Source organism: Labrus bergylta, chromosome 1, assembly GCF_963930695.1.
Source record: "Labrus bergylta chromosome 1, fLabBer1.1, whole genome shotgun sequence".
NCBI lineage: Eukaryota > Metazoa > Chordata > Actinopteri > Labriformes > Labridae > Labrus > Labrus bergylta.
Genome location: NC_089195.1, coordinates 3,631,413 through 3,646,034, shown reverse-complemented (window position 1 = coordinate 3,646,034; position 14,622 = coordinate 3,631,413). Strand labels below are relative to the sequence as shown.

The 14,622-nt window shown below is 40.5% G+C and overlaps 1 protein-coding gene across 2 annotated transcripts; it reads left to right on the top strand.

Annotated features, from left to right (window-relative positions):
• Positions 1-261: 261 nt before the first annotated feature.
• Positions 262-14,622, top strand: ppp1r12c (protein phosphatase 1, regulatory subunit 12C). 2 transcript variants are annotated; one of them, XM_065963517.1, is made up of 20 exons: positions 262-585; positions 2,745-2,919; positions 3,017-3,147; positions 3,575-3,693; positions 4,893-5,052; positions 5,166-5,310; positions 5,536-5,610; positions 5,700-5,779; positions 5,983-6,095; positions 6,199-6,266; positions 7,069-7,199; positions 7,369-7,456; positions 7,614-7,710; positions 8,917-9,032; positions 10,687-10,739; positions 11,060-11,099; positions 11,321-11,425; positions 11,726-11,776; positions 12,536-12,586; positions 13,376-14,622. In XM_065963517.1, the coding sequence occupies exons 1-20, from the start codon at positions 386-388 to the stop codon at positions 13,460-13,462; spliced, it is 2,085 nt and encodes a 694-aa protein (XP_065819589.1). In that variant the 5' UTR covers positions 262-385; the 3' UTR covers positions 13,463-14,622. The 2 variants fall into 2 exon arrangements, with proteins under 2 accessions (XP_065819589.1, XP_065819558.1); XM_065963486.1 differs by having other exon boundaries at positions 11,321-11,434.

Below are 14,622 nucleotides of genomic sequence, written 5' to 3'. Positions count from 1 at the left end.
TGTCACCCAAATTACTTTTCTATTGGACTCTGTCCTGAAGCTAAAAGAGAATTAAAAAATACATATTTTCAGACAAATAGACAGATTTTTGCCTTCTCAGTTGTATTAAACATAGAGCTGGCCCCCGAAGAAGCACAATAACAGGAAGTATAGTGGTTACTGTCTGCACAATGCCCAGGCATGCAGCTACTTCAGCGTGGTGACGTCATACTGACAAGCCTGCCCTGAGCAGCTTTGCGCGCAGAAGCAGAGGAGGCTTCTTCCTCCACATCCAGAGAGTAACAGCAAAGAACCAGGAAGTGAAAGTGTACACATGGAGGGTGTGTCTTCCCCTGCCAGCAGCGAATGTTTTATTTTTAAAAACCCCGTCCTCCTCGGATAAATCATGGGGGACTCGGCGAGGACCAAGCGGCGGGAGCAGCTGAAGCGCTGGGCCGAGTCCTGCACCAACAAAGCGTCGGACGTGCCGAGGCGGAGGTGGAGGGGCGACGCCGAGAATGGAGCAGGGGATCCGGACGACGCCGAGCTCAGCGACCCGCCCAGGGACCAGCAAGGATCCGAAACAAGCCCCCTCCTAAAACGGCGGTAGGAAAACATCTCAGTTTTACAATAACGTCCAGCTTACAGCTAGCTTAGCTTAGCATAGACATCTACAGATATGCTGAAGGAGGAAGGTGCGTAGGTGGTCAGATGATGGACAGAAGTACAAAAATACATTATACTGCACCAACTCTCCATCTGCCAAACAATGTTAACAGTTAAAGAAATCTCCTATTGTCCAGTCTTTAGTCGAAAATAGTCATTTTCTGGGGCCACACAATCTGTAGTGTGCTATTGTTTTGTGTTAGCTGTCTGAGCTAGCTTACAAAGATCCTGTCAGTCTTGTGAGGATCTGCTGCAGGGTCTTTGTTCATTTTGATTATTATCACCTATTCCAGGGGTGGGCGCAACTGGCGGCCCGGGGGCCACATGCGGGCCCCCATCAACCCTCAACGTGGCCCCTCAGGTCAATTTTTACATATCAATTAATTGGAAACATGAAGAAAACATGTAAAAATCTGCCATGAAATCATGAAAACCAGAAAAATATGTCAATAATAATATTTGATCACTGGTATATGTTGAGTTAAATTTGAGACTTAATTGTTTTTGTATTCTACAATTTAGCCCTCTAGCAGTGAGAATTAGATGAATGTGGCCCTTGCTGTGACCAAAGTTGCCCATCCCTGACCTATTCATATACCAATATCCTGCTATGGCATACAATTTACATTTTTTGGTGTTTTTTTTTTTTGTCAACCAGTGTAACCACAATATAAACATTGACCATTTCCTTTAAGCCCACTGCTAATAGTTTTATATAGAATCTTGTATTACAGTATCTGTCACACATACTTCAACAGGGATTAGTGTTGATAAAAAGTCAACAGTTTAATTTCATTTCATTATTTAAAGGACAGTGCACATTAATCAACATTTCTGTAAATGTGCCAGTGTTAGCCAGCAGGCTAATTTTCAACTGTAGTCCTTTGGCAAGATGTTAAGCTAGGCACAGGGAGGCTAAAAAATAAAAACATGTCAAGGAAAACAAGCAACAGATAACAACAGTATAACATGATGCCAATATACTGACTCCATTAAAACATATAACCATACAACCATTCATACAAAGCACCATGGATTAGACAGCACAGCTACAACAATACATAACAACAGACAAACATGCACTCAGATTAAATACTATCAAAGGTGTTCACATTTTTGATTGCCTAAAAGCCAGTCCTTAAGACGGTGAGTGAATGTATGGTGGGAGGTGCAATTTCTAATCTCCACTGGCAATTGGTTCCATAATTTAGAGGCTCTCAGAGAAATATAATTGACCAAAGGAGCTGGACCTAAGAGGGACTACACAGTCTCCTCTTAGGGCAGACCATGTGGTTCTGCTGTTGGATTTTTTCTGCTGTATAAAAGTGCAGAGTGGTGGGGGAGCCTTGCCATTGATAATCTTAAAAATGAGGCATGCGTCAATGTGTTTTAAAATATTTTCCCAGCTGAGCAAGTTATATTTGTCAAAAATGTAACAGTGGTGGTAAAGCTTGGGTTTTCTGTCCAAAACGTTAAGCGCTTGTTTGTGAAGTGATAAGATAGGCCTTAATGTTGTGCTATTCACCTGGGTCCAGCTCGTCATACAATATGTTAAGTGGGGAATGATCATTCATGTAGAGCTTTGCTACAGGTGTTGTCAAACAGTTCCTTATATATCTAAAGTTATGATGACATCACCTGTGTTTGAATGTAGTGGTCACGAATAAACCCTTACCAACAGTGACTGATATATATTTAGAGGGACATTTATGTATTAACACTAATAATGTTGGATATTCATGACAACATAATGGTTAAGGAGACCTTAAAGACCCAAATCATCAATGAGCTGTGTATGCAGACATTATTAGCTATTTTTTCACAACCTCATTTTGCTTTTGTTGGCTGTTGTTTTCTAAAAACTAAAAAACTAAATCAAACATTGATTCACACAGTATCGCTATGGAGGACATGTTCCTTCAGCAACATGAACACTGGTTTATTTTGGGTTGTTCCCACACACTCTGTCCTGCTGCCCTGAATAATCACTGGTTCACTGAATCTGATGTAACACCTAACAAGGCACAGTTCTTCTCTGTGCATAGACAAAATGCGGCAAACTACTGAAGTAAAATAGCTCCTTGTATCCTCCGGCTTAGGAAACGGGTGAGATTCGACAGTGCTGCAGAGTTCCTGGCTGCCTGTGCCAGCGGGGACACTGAGGAGGCCCAGGTGATGCTGAATGAAGCCAAAGAAACCAAACTGAGGAACGGGGAGGATGTTACAGAAATAATAAACTGTGCTAACGCAGATGGAATCACTGCTCTCCACCAGGTGAGGGAGCTTCTCCATCAAAGGTTCAGTTGATGATGATTATTTATTGATGCTGTGATGCATCATTTTTCCCTTTTTGTTTTCTGTCTTCTACAAGGCCTGCATAGATGGCAGCATGGAGATTGTGTCCTTCCTGTTGGAGCGTGGTGCCAACGTGAACCAGGTTGACAGTGAAGGATGGACTTCACTACATGTTGCTGCTTCCTGTGGTCACCCTGACATTGCAGAGTGTGTATTAAATGTCTCAACAGTTAACAAAAAAAAAAACAGCATTTCTGCTGTATAATACTTAAATCTGTGCTGCTTTGGGGACATCAGAATGCAGTGTGGGTGCCGGGGTATTTTTGTATTTAACAATACTAACATTGTTGTCGCATTTGGCTGGACAATAACGCAGCTTAAGCTTCAGCGGACTTGCCAGGCACTTAAATGCTCTATGTTTTTTTTTTTTTAAATGGATACCTCTTTTTTTACAGTCAATCTTTTCTTGTCTGTCATATCTTTTGTGTCAATTAAGATCAAATGTATTGGCAACCCAAAAACAGATAATGTGATATTATTACGTCTTCCCAAATTTGAGTTGTAAATCTTGTTTTGGCTTTGTAAACATTTATGCAGCTACATAGATTTTCTCACTTCCCTCGTTTTTCGTCAGATTTCTTTTGCAGCAAGGGGCCTCTCTTTCTGCAGTGAACTGTGATGGCGATGTTCCTCTGGACATTGTTCTGGATGAGACCACTGAGTCCCTCCTTCAGGATTACACTCTAAGACAGGGTGAGTGCTGTTCTTACAAGTAAAAAAAAAAGTGTTTATTGATGAGGGCTCACAGCCTTCCATCCATTGTATCTATGTGAGCAACTGAGCGTCCTTACTGTAACTGTAAAATATCATACACACATTTTTTTTTGTAAATCCCCAAAGCCCAGGATGGACATGGGTCAACTTAGGCCTGGCCGGCTCTCAGTCTTGAAATGCACTGGCCAAAACTCTGCACACTCCTTTTGAAAAGGATTTTGGACTTAATCTGGTTTGAAATGTGTTTGTTTCAAAGTACATTCTGCTAAATCAACAGCACATACTGTAATTTGCATATTCAAACTGAGCTGCGTTCAACCAGCCTGTTAATGGTCCCTGGTGATTTGCTTGATTTGCTGTTCACAGATTAAAGGACAAGATTGAAGGCAAGACAATAAGTTGGTTTGATGAAATGTTGGATCATGTCAGAAGGCAAAAGGTTTTTTTTCCCACACTTAAAGGCCTCTCTCATTAAACTGTGAGGAGACATACACATGTCGATATATGGGGATAAATCTGCAGGTTATTACCATATCTTCACAACGTTTCCAGGCATTGATATTGTTGTACTCAGTTTGACATAAATGATGATAAATACTTTTAAGGTAGCTTTGCTGTAAAACACTCTGTCATAAAAACAGTTGTTTGGGTTAAAATGTGTTTATTTGCTGATATAGATATATTAATGCCAAACCTAATCTCTTTGTTTGTAAAGGAGTACAAAAATCAGAAGAAAATAATTTAACATTCTGTTGGACAACCGAATGGTTTAACTATTAGCTCGACTTGTGGAAAGAAGGAGCTGTTTGGTTCCAGCCTCAAAGTTTTTCAAAATGTAACTAGATATATTCAGCGGCACAGTTATGCAAACAGGGATCAACACAGAGAGCAACAAATGGAGAGAGTTTAGAATACCCATGTAGATCTGGGTAACATTTTGAATCCCACCAACGCCAACAACGTGCTGTATTAATATGACTGACCATCAATTTAAAATCAAATATTGGAACAATAACAGTACCATAATATCCTTGTTTATTGACCAATAAAGAGTTGGCAACAGATACCGTCTGAAATAATTAGGGAAATGTCATGCAATGTGAATGTGTGTGTGCCTCATACTGTAGACAAAGACCACTCAAAGGATGAATATATTTGACTTCATTTTTGGTGTCTAGGTGTTGACTTGGAGGCAGCCAAGCGGCTGGAGGAGGAGCAGATAATGAAAGATGCCAGAGCTTGGCTAAATGATGGTCCACCCACTGATCTGAGGAACCCCAAGACCGGAGCCACACCCCTGCATGTTGCTGCCGCCAAAGGATACCTGGAGGCACTCAAGTAATCATATCCTTATTATTTTCATAATGGATTTACTTTGATATACTTTTACCATATTTTCTTCTGGGGGATGTCAATACATTGTCTCATGCAGTCACACTGTTGTTGTCCAGGATATTGTGTCAGTGTGGGCTGGATGTGTCAGCCGTGGACTTTGATGGCTGGACGCCTCTCCATGCAGCAGCACATTGGGGGCAGGGGGAGGCCTGTCGTGTTCTGACTGAACAGCTGTGCAATATGGAGGCCCGCAGCAACGCAGTAAGTACACATAAATAATGAAAACACTCCTAATGGCAGCATAGTTCTGTGTTTTATTCTGTTACTTCATATACAGGAAAGAGCATTTCCCATAACATTTAGACTAGATTATTACTAAAACAGTGTGCATTAACACTGAAGAGAAAGATGAATTGTGGAAATATATTTCTTTATTTCCTGTTTAATTTGATCATGTAACTTCCTCTCTATGATTGAACTTTTCAGGGTCAGACACCTTTCGATGTAGCTGATGAGAGTGTTGGGGAGCTTCTGGAGGAGTTGTCACAGAAGCAAGCCAATGTGAGAAAGTGGTTATTGTCTGGTATCGTATGTATTCATTAAATGTGATTCTTGAGCAAACTTACAGCTGCCCTTTCTCTGCCTCTTAGTGGCGTAATGAGCAGTCCATATCTGAGAAGCAAAACCCACCAGGTTCCAACACAGCAAATTCACAAAACAAACGGCGGAGGTCAGTATCTATCCTGAGTAAAAATATGTTCATGCTAATTCAAATGTTTTGAAAGCTCATTCATATAAACAGCCACTGCCTTTTTTTTTTTTTTTAAACAAAAGTCAGACACAGAATAATAAAGAGTTCCTTAAGAGTCTCTTTGAGCATTGTCAACCTATGAGATCCCTCACTGCCATTATCTGTCCTTACTCGTCTCCCAGGAGCTCCGTGTGCAGGATGAGCAGTAAAGAAAAGATGAACGTTCAGGACCAGTCTAAAGAGAGGGGAGTTTCAGGAGGTCTGGAGCTGAGTGAGGAGAAAGACAGCAGTCCAGGTAAACTAGGCGCAGTCTTTACAGTTTCACAGAGAGCAGGAAATACTCTTTTTAATGTTAGTGGTTGTTCTGATTACAAAAGATGTTGGTTCTGTTTTTACAGAAAGCTCCACCGTGTCCAGTCCAGACACTGAGAGTGTGACCACATCCACAGTCAGCCCTGCTGACAAGGTATAAATCACCCTTCATGATCCTGTATGCCAAGAAGTAGCTCTCTCTCAACCAAGTTTTGTCATGCACAATACTAAGTGCATGTAGATAAGCTGAAATAGAAGAGGTCAAATGTGATGAAACATCCTTAAAAGGCTTAAACAATTTAAGATGTTTTACGATGTTGTTAAAAAGAAAACTTGCATGGATCATCTGCTTCCCTGCAGCCATGCATATGATAAACAACCTATTTTCTACACAGATGTAAAACCAGAAACAACTGACTGGTGTTAACCAGAAGAGTGCATTAATAGCTCTTGATTTTAAGCATAGCACGGTCTGTTGGCTCAATGACAGTAACAAAAGTTTGAGTATTTAGCAGCAGATGAATGAAAATATAGCTTTTGTTTAAATTTAAATGTATTCCCGTGTCTATAAAATCTATATATGACATCTACATTTTCTTACAAATATCGTCTAAAGAACAAAGTATGACGGAGAACAACATTTTTCAAGTCAAGTAACCATGAGAAAGACGAAGTGTGGTTGTGTCTTGCTCTTTCAGAACAATGGCAATAATACATATTCCCCAATGCAGAAGTTTTTCAGTCAAAATAGGTTTGTAATGAGCCCGTTTCATCCGAGAGTTTGAACCCACATTACCCAGCATACATGTGGACATGTGATGAAGGCTTTTGGTCTAGATAAAAACACATCTTCTAAGAAGAATTTCCCCTCTGAGGAAATAAATCCTAACTTTACTCGGACACAGTTGATTACAGTTAAATTCACCTGTTTCCCCCCCGTGACTAATGTGGTTCAGACACCAGAGGAGAAGGACGAGGAGGAGAAGGAGCAGGACAAAGCAAGCCGCACTGCCAGAGTCCAACCCACTCCACAGACAAGGGATGCTGCAGCTGAGAGCCCAAATACCCCCAACGCTGACAGGCGCAAGTAAGAAACATGGACCTCTGCTTAACTCATTTCTTTCTCTGTGCCATACCAAATTGGTTCTGTATATCTTAAAGATCTCTCATATTTTCTTCTGTAATTTCATAAATCTCATAACAACTGACAAAATGTATTTATTGCAGCATGATTTATGGATGTCTTGTGTGTTTAGGTTCCAGGCTCCAGTCAGAGATGAAGAGTCGGAGTCTCAGAGGAAAGCCCGCTCTCGGATGATGCGTCAGTCTCGCCGCTCCACACAGGTACTTTTATTCTATTCATACTGATGCTTGGTCTTTTCTTACTGTACAACGCACAGGTGAAATACTTTACCAATATCTTATTATTCCGGAGGGGTAACTGTGGTGAGTACAGCAGAAAGGCTTCAAAGTGGCTTTGCTTTTTGCTCTGTGCCTGCAGGGTGTGACTCTGACAGACCTGAAGGAAGCTACAGACCAACAGCCTCGCAACATCCAACCTGTCAGCCCCATTGTTACCCTCACACCAGCTGAAAGGGGTAAGTTGGGAGAAATGCACCAGCAGCGACTTCTGTTGTTTGACCAGCTGGACTGATTTTTGGGAGTTAAATGTCTGCACAGTCTCTTGTTATTAGCCATGAGAACAAAACGAGTGGCCACATTCACAAATAAAGCTCTGATGATATTATCTTGTGAATTTATCTTTGGGCGTCATCACATTATTTGTGATATAGCCGTCAGAAAAGTTATGAAAAAGTATCTCTTAGGAAGCTGTACTAAAATGTATTGATCATTGTGCCTGTGTATCAGGAATAAAAAGTCTGCACAGACTAAAAAAACACGAGTAAACAATACATTAATATGGCTTATTTACAGGTGGAGAAGTTTAATTTCAAAACAACATGTCTTTTCTCACTGCATATTTGAACCACCTTTCTTTAGTCACCAGATTAAAATGGCCCTTATCAAGAAAAATAAATAGAACTCTGCGAGGTGTAAACTGTTCATCAGTCACATCATGTGAGTCTTGATACCGTTTACTGAAGTAAAGGTCTGCTAAATACAAACATGATGTGGATTTTGGGTGGAGTGCTCTTCTGGAGTTCAAAAAGGAAATGAGGTATTTCTCACATTGGCTCCGAGGGCTACTGCTGTGAAGAATATTAGGTGTGGTTCATCTCACAGGGTGGCTACTATGCATATTCTCATATTGCTGTTGAGTGAACCATGACGGTAAACAACTGACACAATCCACTTTTTCGCGTAACTGAGTTAATTTCCTATCTGATGTGTCTGAATGACAGCATGTTTAAATACATCAACTTGTTAACCAAATAACTACAGGTCATTTTACAAAACAGCTTTAGTATGTGCACTTGGATCTCAACATTGAGTATGGGATGTTGAGTATGCAGTGTAACACAGGAGGTGAAGTGGAACAATGTTTTAGTTGCGTGCAATTTTAAATTTCTTTTAAAGAATTATTAACATTTATTGGACATAATAATCAACCAACAGCCACCCTATTGTCATCACCTGGCTCGTGGATAATTGCAAAAGACGAGAGGTTTCAAAACGGTGGTCACATTTGAGTCCATAGCTCAAATTAATATAATGTTAGTTTCTAAGGGGGTCATATTTCAGCACCACTGCTAGATGCATATAGGGGAAACACTGGTATGGGATGTTGTTACGTTGATTTCTCTGTCCATACAGAGTTTTCTGTCAACCTCTATTTGTTTCAGATACAGACCCGGTGAAGCCAGCGGAGCCGGAGGGTGAAAAGCGCTTGGGAGTAAAGGAAAGAAGGAGAGGGAGGAGGGAGAGACGCTCCACTGGCATTGTTCTGCCGGGTGAAGAGGTAAGAAACTTAACATCATCACAGACCAGGCAGATACCTTACCAGGAGTTAGGTAGGAGGTTTTGTTGCTGAACAGAGGTTTGCTTTACCGCTAGAGACCAGCTCAGTATTCTTTCATTTTCATTGAGCTGCGTGAGTACTGAAAGCAGGGGAAAGGATAGCTCAACCAGTTCCTCTTTGTCATAGATAAACTGGAGTTTTGATGAGAAAACTGCTTGTTTGTGTTTTATAGATGAAACTTTGTTGTCCTGATATTGAAAACATGAGAGGTAAAAGATTAGAGCCAAATGTTTTGGTGACTAAATGTTGCTTGAGAAACCTCAAAACACCTTCAGAGGTTGTTGAGCAGAGCCATCCAGCCAAAGTATCAGAGAAATACATTTGTAAAAACAACTTTGTGACATGTTTGATTTGGGAACTGAAAGACTCTGAAGCTGTAAAATCAGTGCAAACTTTCACTTTGTATATTGGGTAAGTCATACAGCCTTTTCACACAGGGACTAATCACACTAATGAACTTTCATAATTCTCTGAATCCAATAAATAAATAAAAACTCTTGATTCTTTTAAAACAATTCAAGTTCATCACTGTATGTTGTCAGGTATGCACATATATCCAAGTTATAAACCTTCAGTAAAGACACCTTAGCTATCCAAAGGGTCTGATTTCTGTCCTCATCTATTTCCCATCAGTGAAGTCAGGAGATCATCCTGACTTTGTTTTGGAGCAGATGGCCCAGCTTTTTTTTAAGACATGTATGGAATTGACTAAATTCATGGAATAAATTGTAAATTTCAAGATTTAAGAGCAGAAGACGTGATGCAGACGACTTAAAGATAGAAATGATTCAATCATTTTGACTGAAGTTAGAATTGAGAGATTTTGAAGGGGGCCAAAACTATGATAATATGTGATAAAGAATTGGTAAACATTTGCAACCCACCTGAGTTTTGGTGGTAAGGTTTTTTTTTTTTGCTTCTGCACATTTTAAAGGTCACATATTATGCAACATCCACTTTACCATGTTATCATGTGTGTCCCTCCTTTCTACAAACCCCCCAATGATGAGAAAAGTCCATCATCTCCATCTTTTGCCTGCTCCACTTTTCATAAACGTGTGCTCAAACAGGCCATTTGGAGATTTTCACTTCATGACATCACAAAGGGCAGTAACCCCTCCCCCAGGTGGGTGACACTCTAACAAGTAAGGTGTTTGTTCTGCCCTCTGTCTGCTCTTGCCTTCCCACCGTAAACAATAAGGCATGAAGCGAGAAAGCCCAAGTCACATCCCCTTCCAGAGAGGGGGCGTGGTCAGACACAGCTCATTTGCATTTAAAGGTACAGACACAGAAACAGCCTGTTCTGAGTGGAGGGGTTTATAGACATGAGCAAATACAGGATCAGAGTGGATTTTTATCAAGAAACTTCACAGACATGCTTTGAGGAGCTCTGGGGTGTATTTAAACTGGTTGAAAAGGAGTATAACATGTGACCTTTAATACAAGTAAAATAAGAGAGAAGCACCATACTGAGGAAAGAAACAAGCTCTTTTTATTTCTTCTGCCATGTTGTGTGTATCACATCTTTGAATGAGTCGGGTAAATAAAGTGTGTTCTGACTGCAGTGATGATAATCTGAAGTGATATCTTTCAGAATGAAGATGATGATGCTCGTTTGGAGGACACAAACAGTGACAGTACTCCAAAGTGAGTGTCCTTTCTTTTTTCTTTCAGTCATTCACTTTTCTTCTGTTCTGACATTTTGTGTAAATTCACTTCAGCAAAGATGACAGAAGCTCTGTAAGTCCTACCTTTCTGTCATTTAATAAGAGGAAGTCTGTATTTGTGGTGTATCATGTTATGACTTGTGTAAGGCTTAAATTCTTATTAAACAGCCGCAGGGGAAGACTTCTTGTTGTTATGGGTACCTGCTGGTTTGCCATGTAGCCAACATCAAAGCAGTGTTATTTTTAGGCTTTAAAAGTACATTGTTTTTAGCTTGAAGTTTTATTTTTGTGTCTCTGCAGTGAGAGTGAACTGGGAGACTCATCAACTGGCTACAGAACGGTATGTGTACGACCCTTCTCTTGTTGAAAAAAGTCAGGGCCTAAAGCCAAGATCAGAACAGGAATGATACACAACTGGCTTTAAGAAACATGAACAGAAATCCCCGGCGGGCTGAACTGTGGCATCTACCCAGCTGTTTTTACCTGTGTGTGTGTGTGCGTGTGTGTGTGCGTGCGTGTGTGTGTGCGTGCGTGTGTGTGTGTGTGCGTGTGTGTGTCCAGCTGTACTTCAAGGTGCTGCAGGAGAACCTGTCTTTGAAGGACAAGCTGCAGGAGATGGAGCTACTATTGAGTCAAAACAAAGTGGAGCTGGAGCGACTACGACAGGTTGGGCAGGTTTGGTTCTGCACTTGACCTTTTTTAAGTGTGTGTGTGTGTGTGACATAATCATAAGTGTGTTTTCTGACGTTTGCCTGAGGCAGCCATAACAACTTTAAGAATGTGAATATCTTGTTTAAAAAAAAAACACATTCTGCTTGATGTTTAATTTTAGTTTTTTCAAGGATGTGGATGTCTTTTCTTCTTATGCAAACAAGTCTTTGGTGCTTGATTTAGACTTAAGCAGCTGAGTGGCCCCACAGTCACCTCAACAAAAACTTGGTAAATTAATTCTTCTCTCTGTTGCAGAGTCAAGAAAGCAGCACGGAGAGGCCGGCCCTGCTGGAACTGGAGCGATTTGTAAGTGTCAGTTTTTCCAGAAACAGATCCTGTGTTTATTTATATATATATATATTTATAAATCACTTCAACAAGTGCAGTACATTCAAGAGTGTAGACCTTTTTTATTAGGCAAGTTTATTTGTAAAGGCAATAGAATCCACAGCTTGATTCACAGGAGGGGGGCATAGAAACTAAAGGCTACTTCACTGTGCCTTGTTTTCATCTTGAGAACAATGAGGAAACCTGTCCCAGCTATCCTGAAGGGTCTGTTCAATTCATGACGCATACGTAAAATCAGGCATTTATTCAAGACCATTTAATGCTTTATTGACAAGCTGTAGGATTACAAAATGTTTCCTGTTAGCATGCTTTTTACCCTGAAACCTGTAAAGGCAACATTACAATATAAAATTATAAACACATGAAATCCTGTTTCTCAGGTGGGACTAGACTGATTTTGGTTTTGAAAAAGTGGCTGTTCAAATCAAGATTTGTTTTGTAGGTTATAACGACAAAGATGGGGGATAACTGACTTTGTCTCAAATGGAACTTTCATTTCCTGTTCTTGAGTTCAACCCGTGAAGTTTGAAGTGGAACTAGATCAAATGCAATGTGAGAGTGTCTGCATTTTAGCACCTTTTAGCAGAGCCGGTTCAGCAGAGCATGAGGCAGACGTATCAAATATATCTGCAGGGCTTGCCACTCATCGTTCTTTAAATAGCAGCAGGGAAACGTTTGTTCTCAGTCAGTTTGTGATGTTCAATCTTTTGTTAACAGGAGAAGTTGGCCCTCCAGAGGAAAGCTGTGGAACTGGAGGACGAGCTGAAGGTACGGATGTTCATTTCAACACAGATCACTGACTGACTGGAGCAGCTAAAATCATTAGCCTAAAATAATTATTGTAGAATTTACTCATCAGGTAGCATGTAAGAGGTGCTTCGCTTTTACTCATTTTAGAAGCGGGGCGCTGGTAACCTACTGGTTAGTGTGCACGCCCCATGTGCAGAGGCCTTAGTCCTCTGAGCGACAGCCTGGTTTTGAATCCTGCATGTCCTTCACCACTCTCTCTCTGCCTAAATGAGGCTGAATTATCTGCTCTGAATCACTCATTTGAGACGGACTAAATTTGGGTATTTTTCTTTTCTTTTTTTCTTTTTTTTTCTTCTGCATCAAATTGATCAAATGTTATCCTGCAAATTGGTGCAGTAAAATAATTTGTCAAACCTAATGAAACTTTGTTTGAGGAACCAAAGAGGTTTTACACCTTGGACTTCATTATTCACTTTATAATCTTGTAATCTCATCATAAATACATTTAAGCTGCAGTTTAGACAAACCCATTCTTATCTGCAACTAAGCATGAGTGATGCTGAGTGAGACAGCAACAATACAATGTGTTGATTCATAAAGGTGGGAATTAAACCACTCTTACCTCGTGAATCTTTACATGTAGAGGCCTAAACTGCAGTTGTAATTATTACCAGAAAGAAATAGAATGAGCTAAATTCAACAGCCTTACAGAGTTTCTAAACTGAACTATCTTCAGGACAGCTTCAAGGAGCTGCAGTAGGCTGTCAGAACTGAAGCTAAAACAAATGTTTGATGATGTTTCTGCAGGTTGTGGGGGATCTCAAAGCAGACAACCAGAGGCTCAAGGATGAGAACGCCGCCCTAATCCGAGTCATCAGCAAACTCTCAAGATGAGCTGTCGATAAAAAAACAAAACAACCAGTATGGAGATAAAAGTATTACATTCTTCTATTGCCCAACTCAGACACCACAGACCAGGAAGGGAGACGACAGCCTTGAACACAGCACAGCACATTCAACAGTAACTGGAACAGTTGATAGATTTCAGGGTTATTCACCTGTGTTTGGGTCTTCATGTTTTGGCAGATCTACTGTAAAACAAGCTGGACTGCACCTCCTGTGGACTGACAGGGCGTTTCCTGTTCAACATCCACTTTGATATTAAGTTTTTATTGTTGTATTTTTTTAACTGGAATATTTTAATGTGCTTCGCTCCTTTGATGCTTTGTATAGAATCTGTATTAAGAGTCTTAAAGCCATGCACAGTGCCAGCTAACGGTGATGTGACCTCTTCAGAGGTCAACAAAAAATGCCAGTCAGGTGTAAGGCTTGGTTACCCGGGGGGGGGGGGACAAAAAATTAAATGTGCCAAAAAAACCAACTCTAGTTTTGCATGTCCTTCGGGGATAACGCAGTGGTCAGTGTTGTTTCTCAGGATGAGTGACGGGTCGATGCTTTCTGTTCTGGCTGGCTTCTGAAAAGGTGGACCAAATTTTGCATGCTCACTCCGCTCCCCGCTCCTCCGAATGTATATTTAAGATGTATATTTATGTACAGGGGCCATCTGTCCTGACAGTGATGTAAAGGTGTTTTCTTGGTTTGTGTTGTAAAAAAAAAAACTATGTTGATTTTTCGGGTGCTAAATCAAGGACGTAAGGTCATATTCAGAGGGGATTTTACAGAAATTGTTCGTTACAAACAAGATATGTCTTTCAAGGGGTTTAGGAGAACGCATGCTCTATCCTTCAGTACCGTAAATCAGTAGTTATTTCACTTTGCCATGTTGACTGGACACTTCTGAAAGCAGTGAACCCTAAGCTAAGTATTCTCCCTGTGACGGCTAGCTGTAGATTTTTCAACAGACAGGCCAGAGGGGTCAACTCTTGAATGTTTACTCCAGTTTTAAAGCAAACAACCTGCATGTCAAATTGTCTTTTTGATGCTGTGCCTTTCAGTATACATTTCTAAGTGATATTTCTATTTTGCTTTGGTAAACAAACACTGTAAAGTATAGAATACAGTATGGGCATAAATGATAAAGCCTCTGTGACTTC

Excerpts from the sequence above, each read along its gene's own strand:
- ppp1r12c (XM_065963486.1), top strand. The coding sequence starts at position 386 with ATGGGGGACTCGGCGAGGACCAAGCGGCGGGAGCAGCTGAAGCGCTGG. Across the intron at positions 586-2,744 it reads AGCCCCCTCCTAAAACGGCG|GAAACGGGTGAGATTCGACA; the intron begins GTAGGAAAACAT and ends CCTCCGGCTTAG. Across the intron at positions 5,053-5,165 it reads GGATACCTGGAGGCACTCAA|GATATTGTGTCAGTGTGGGC; the intron begins GTAATCATATCC and ends GTTGTTGTCCAG.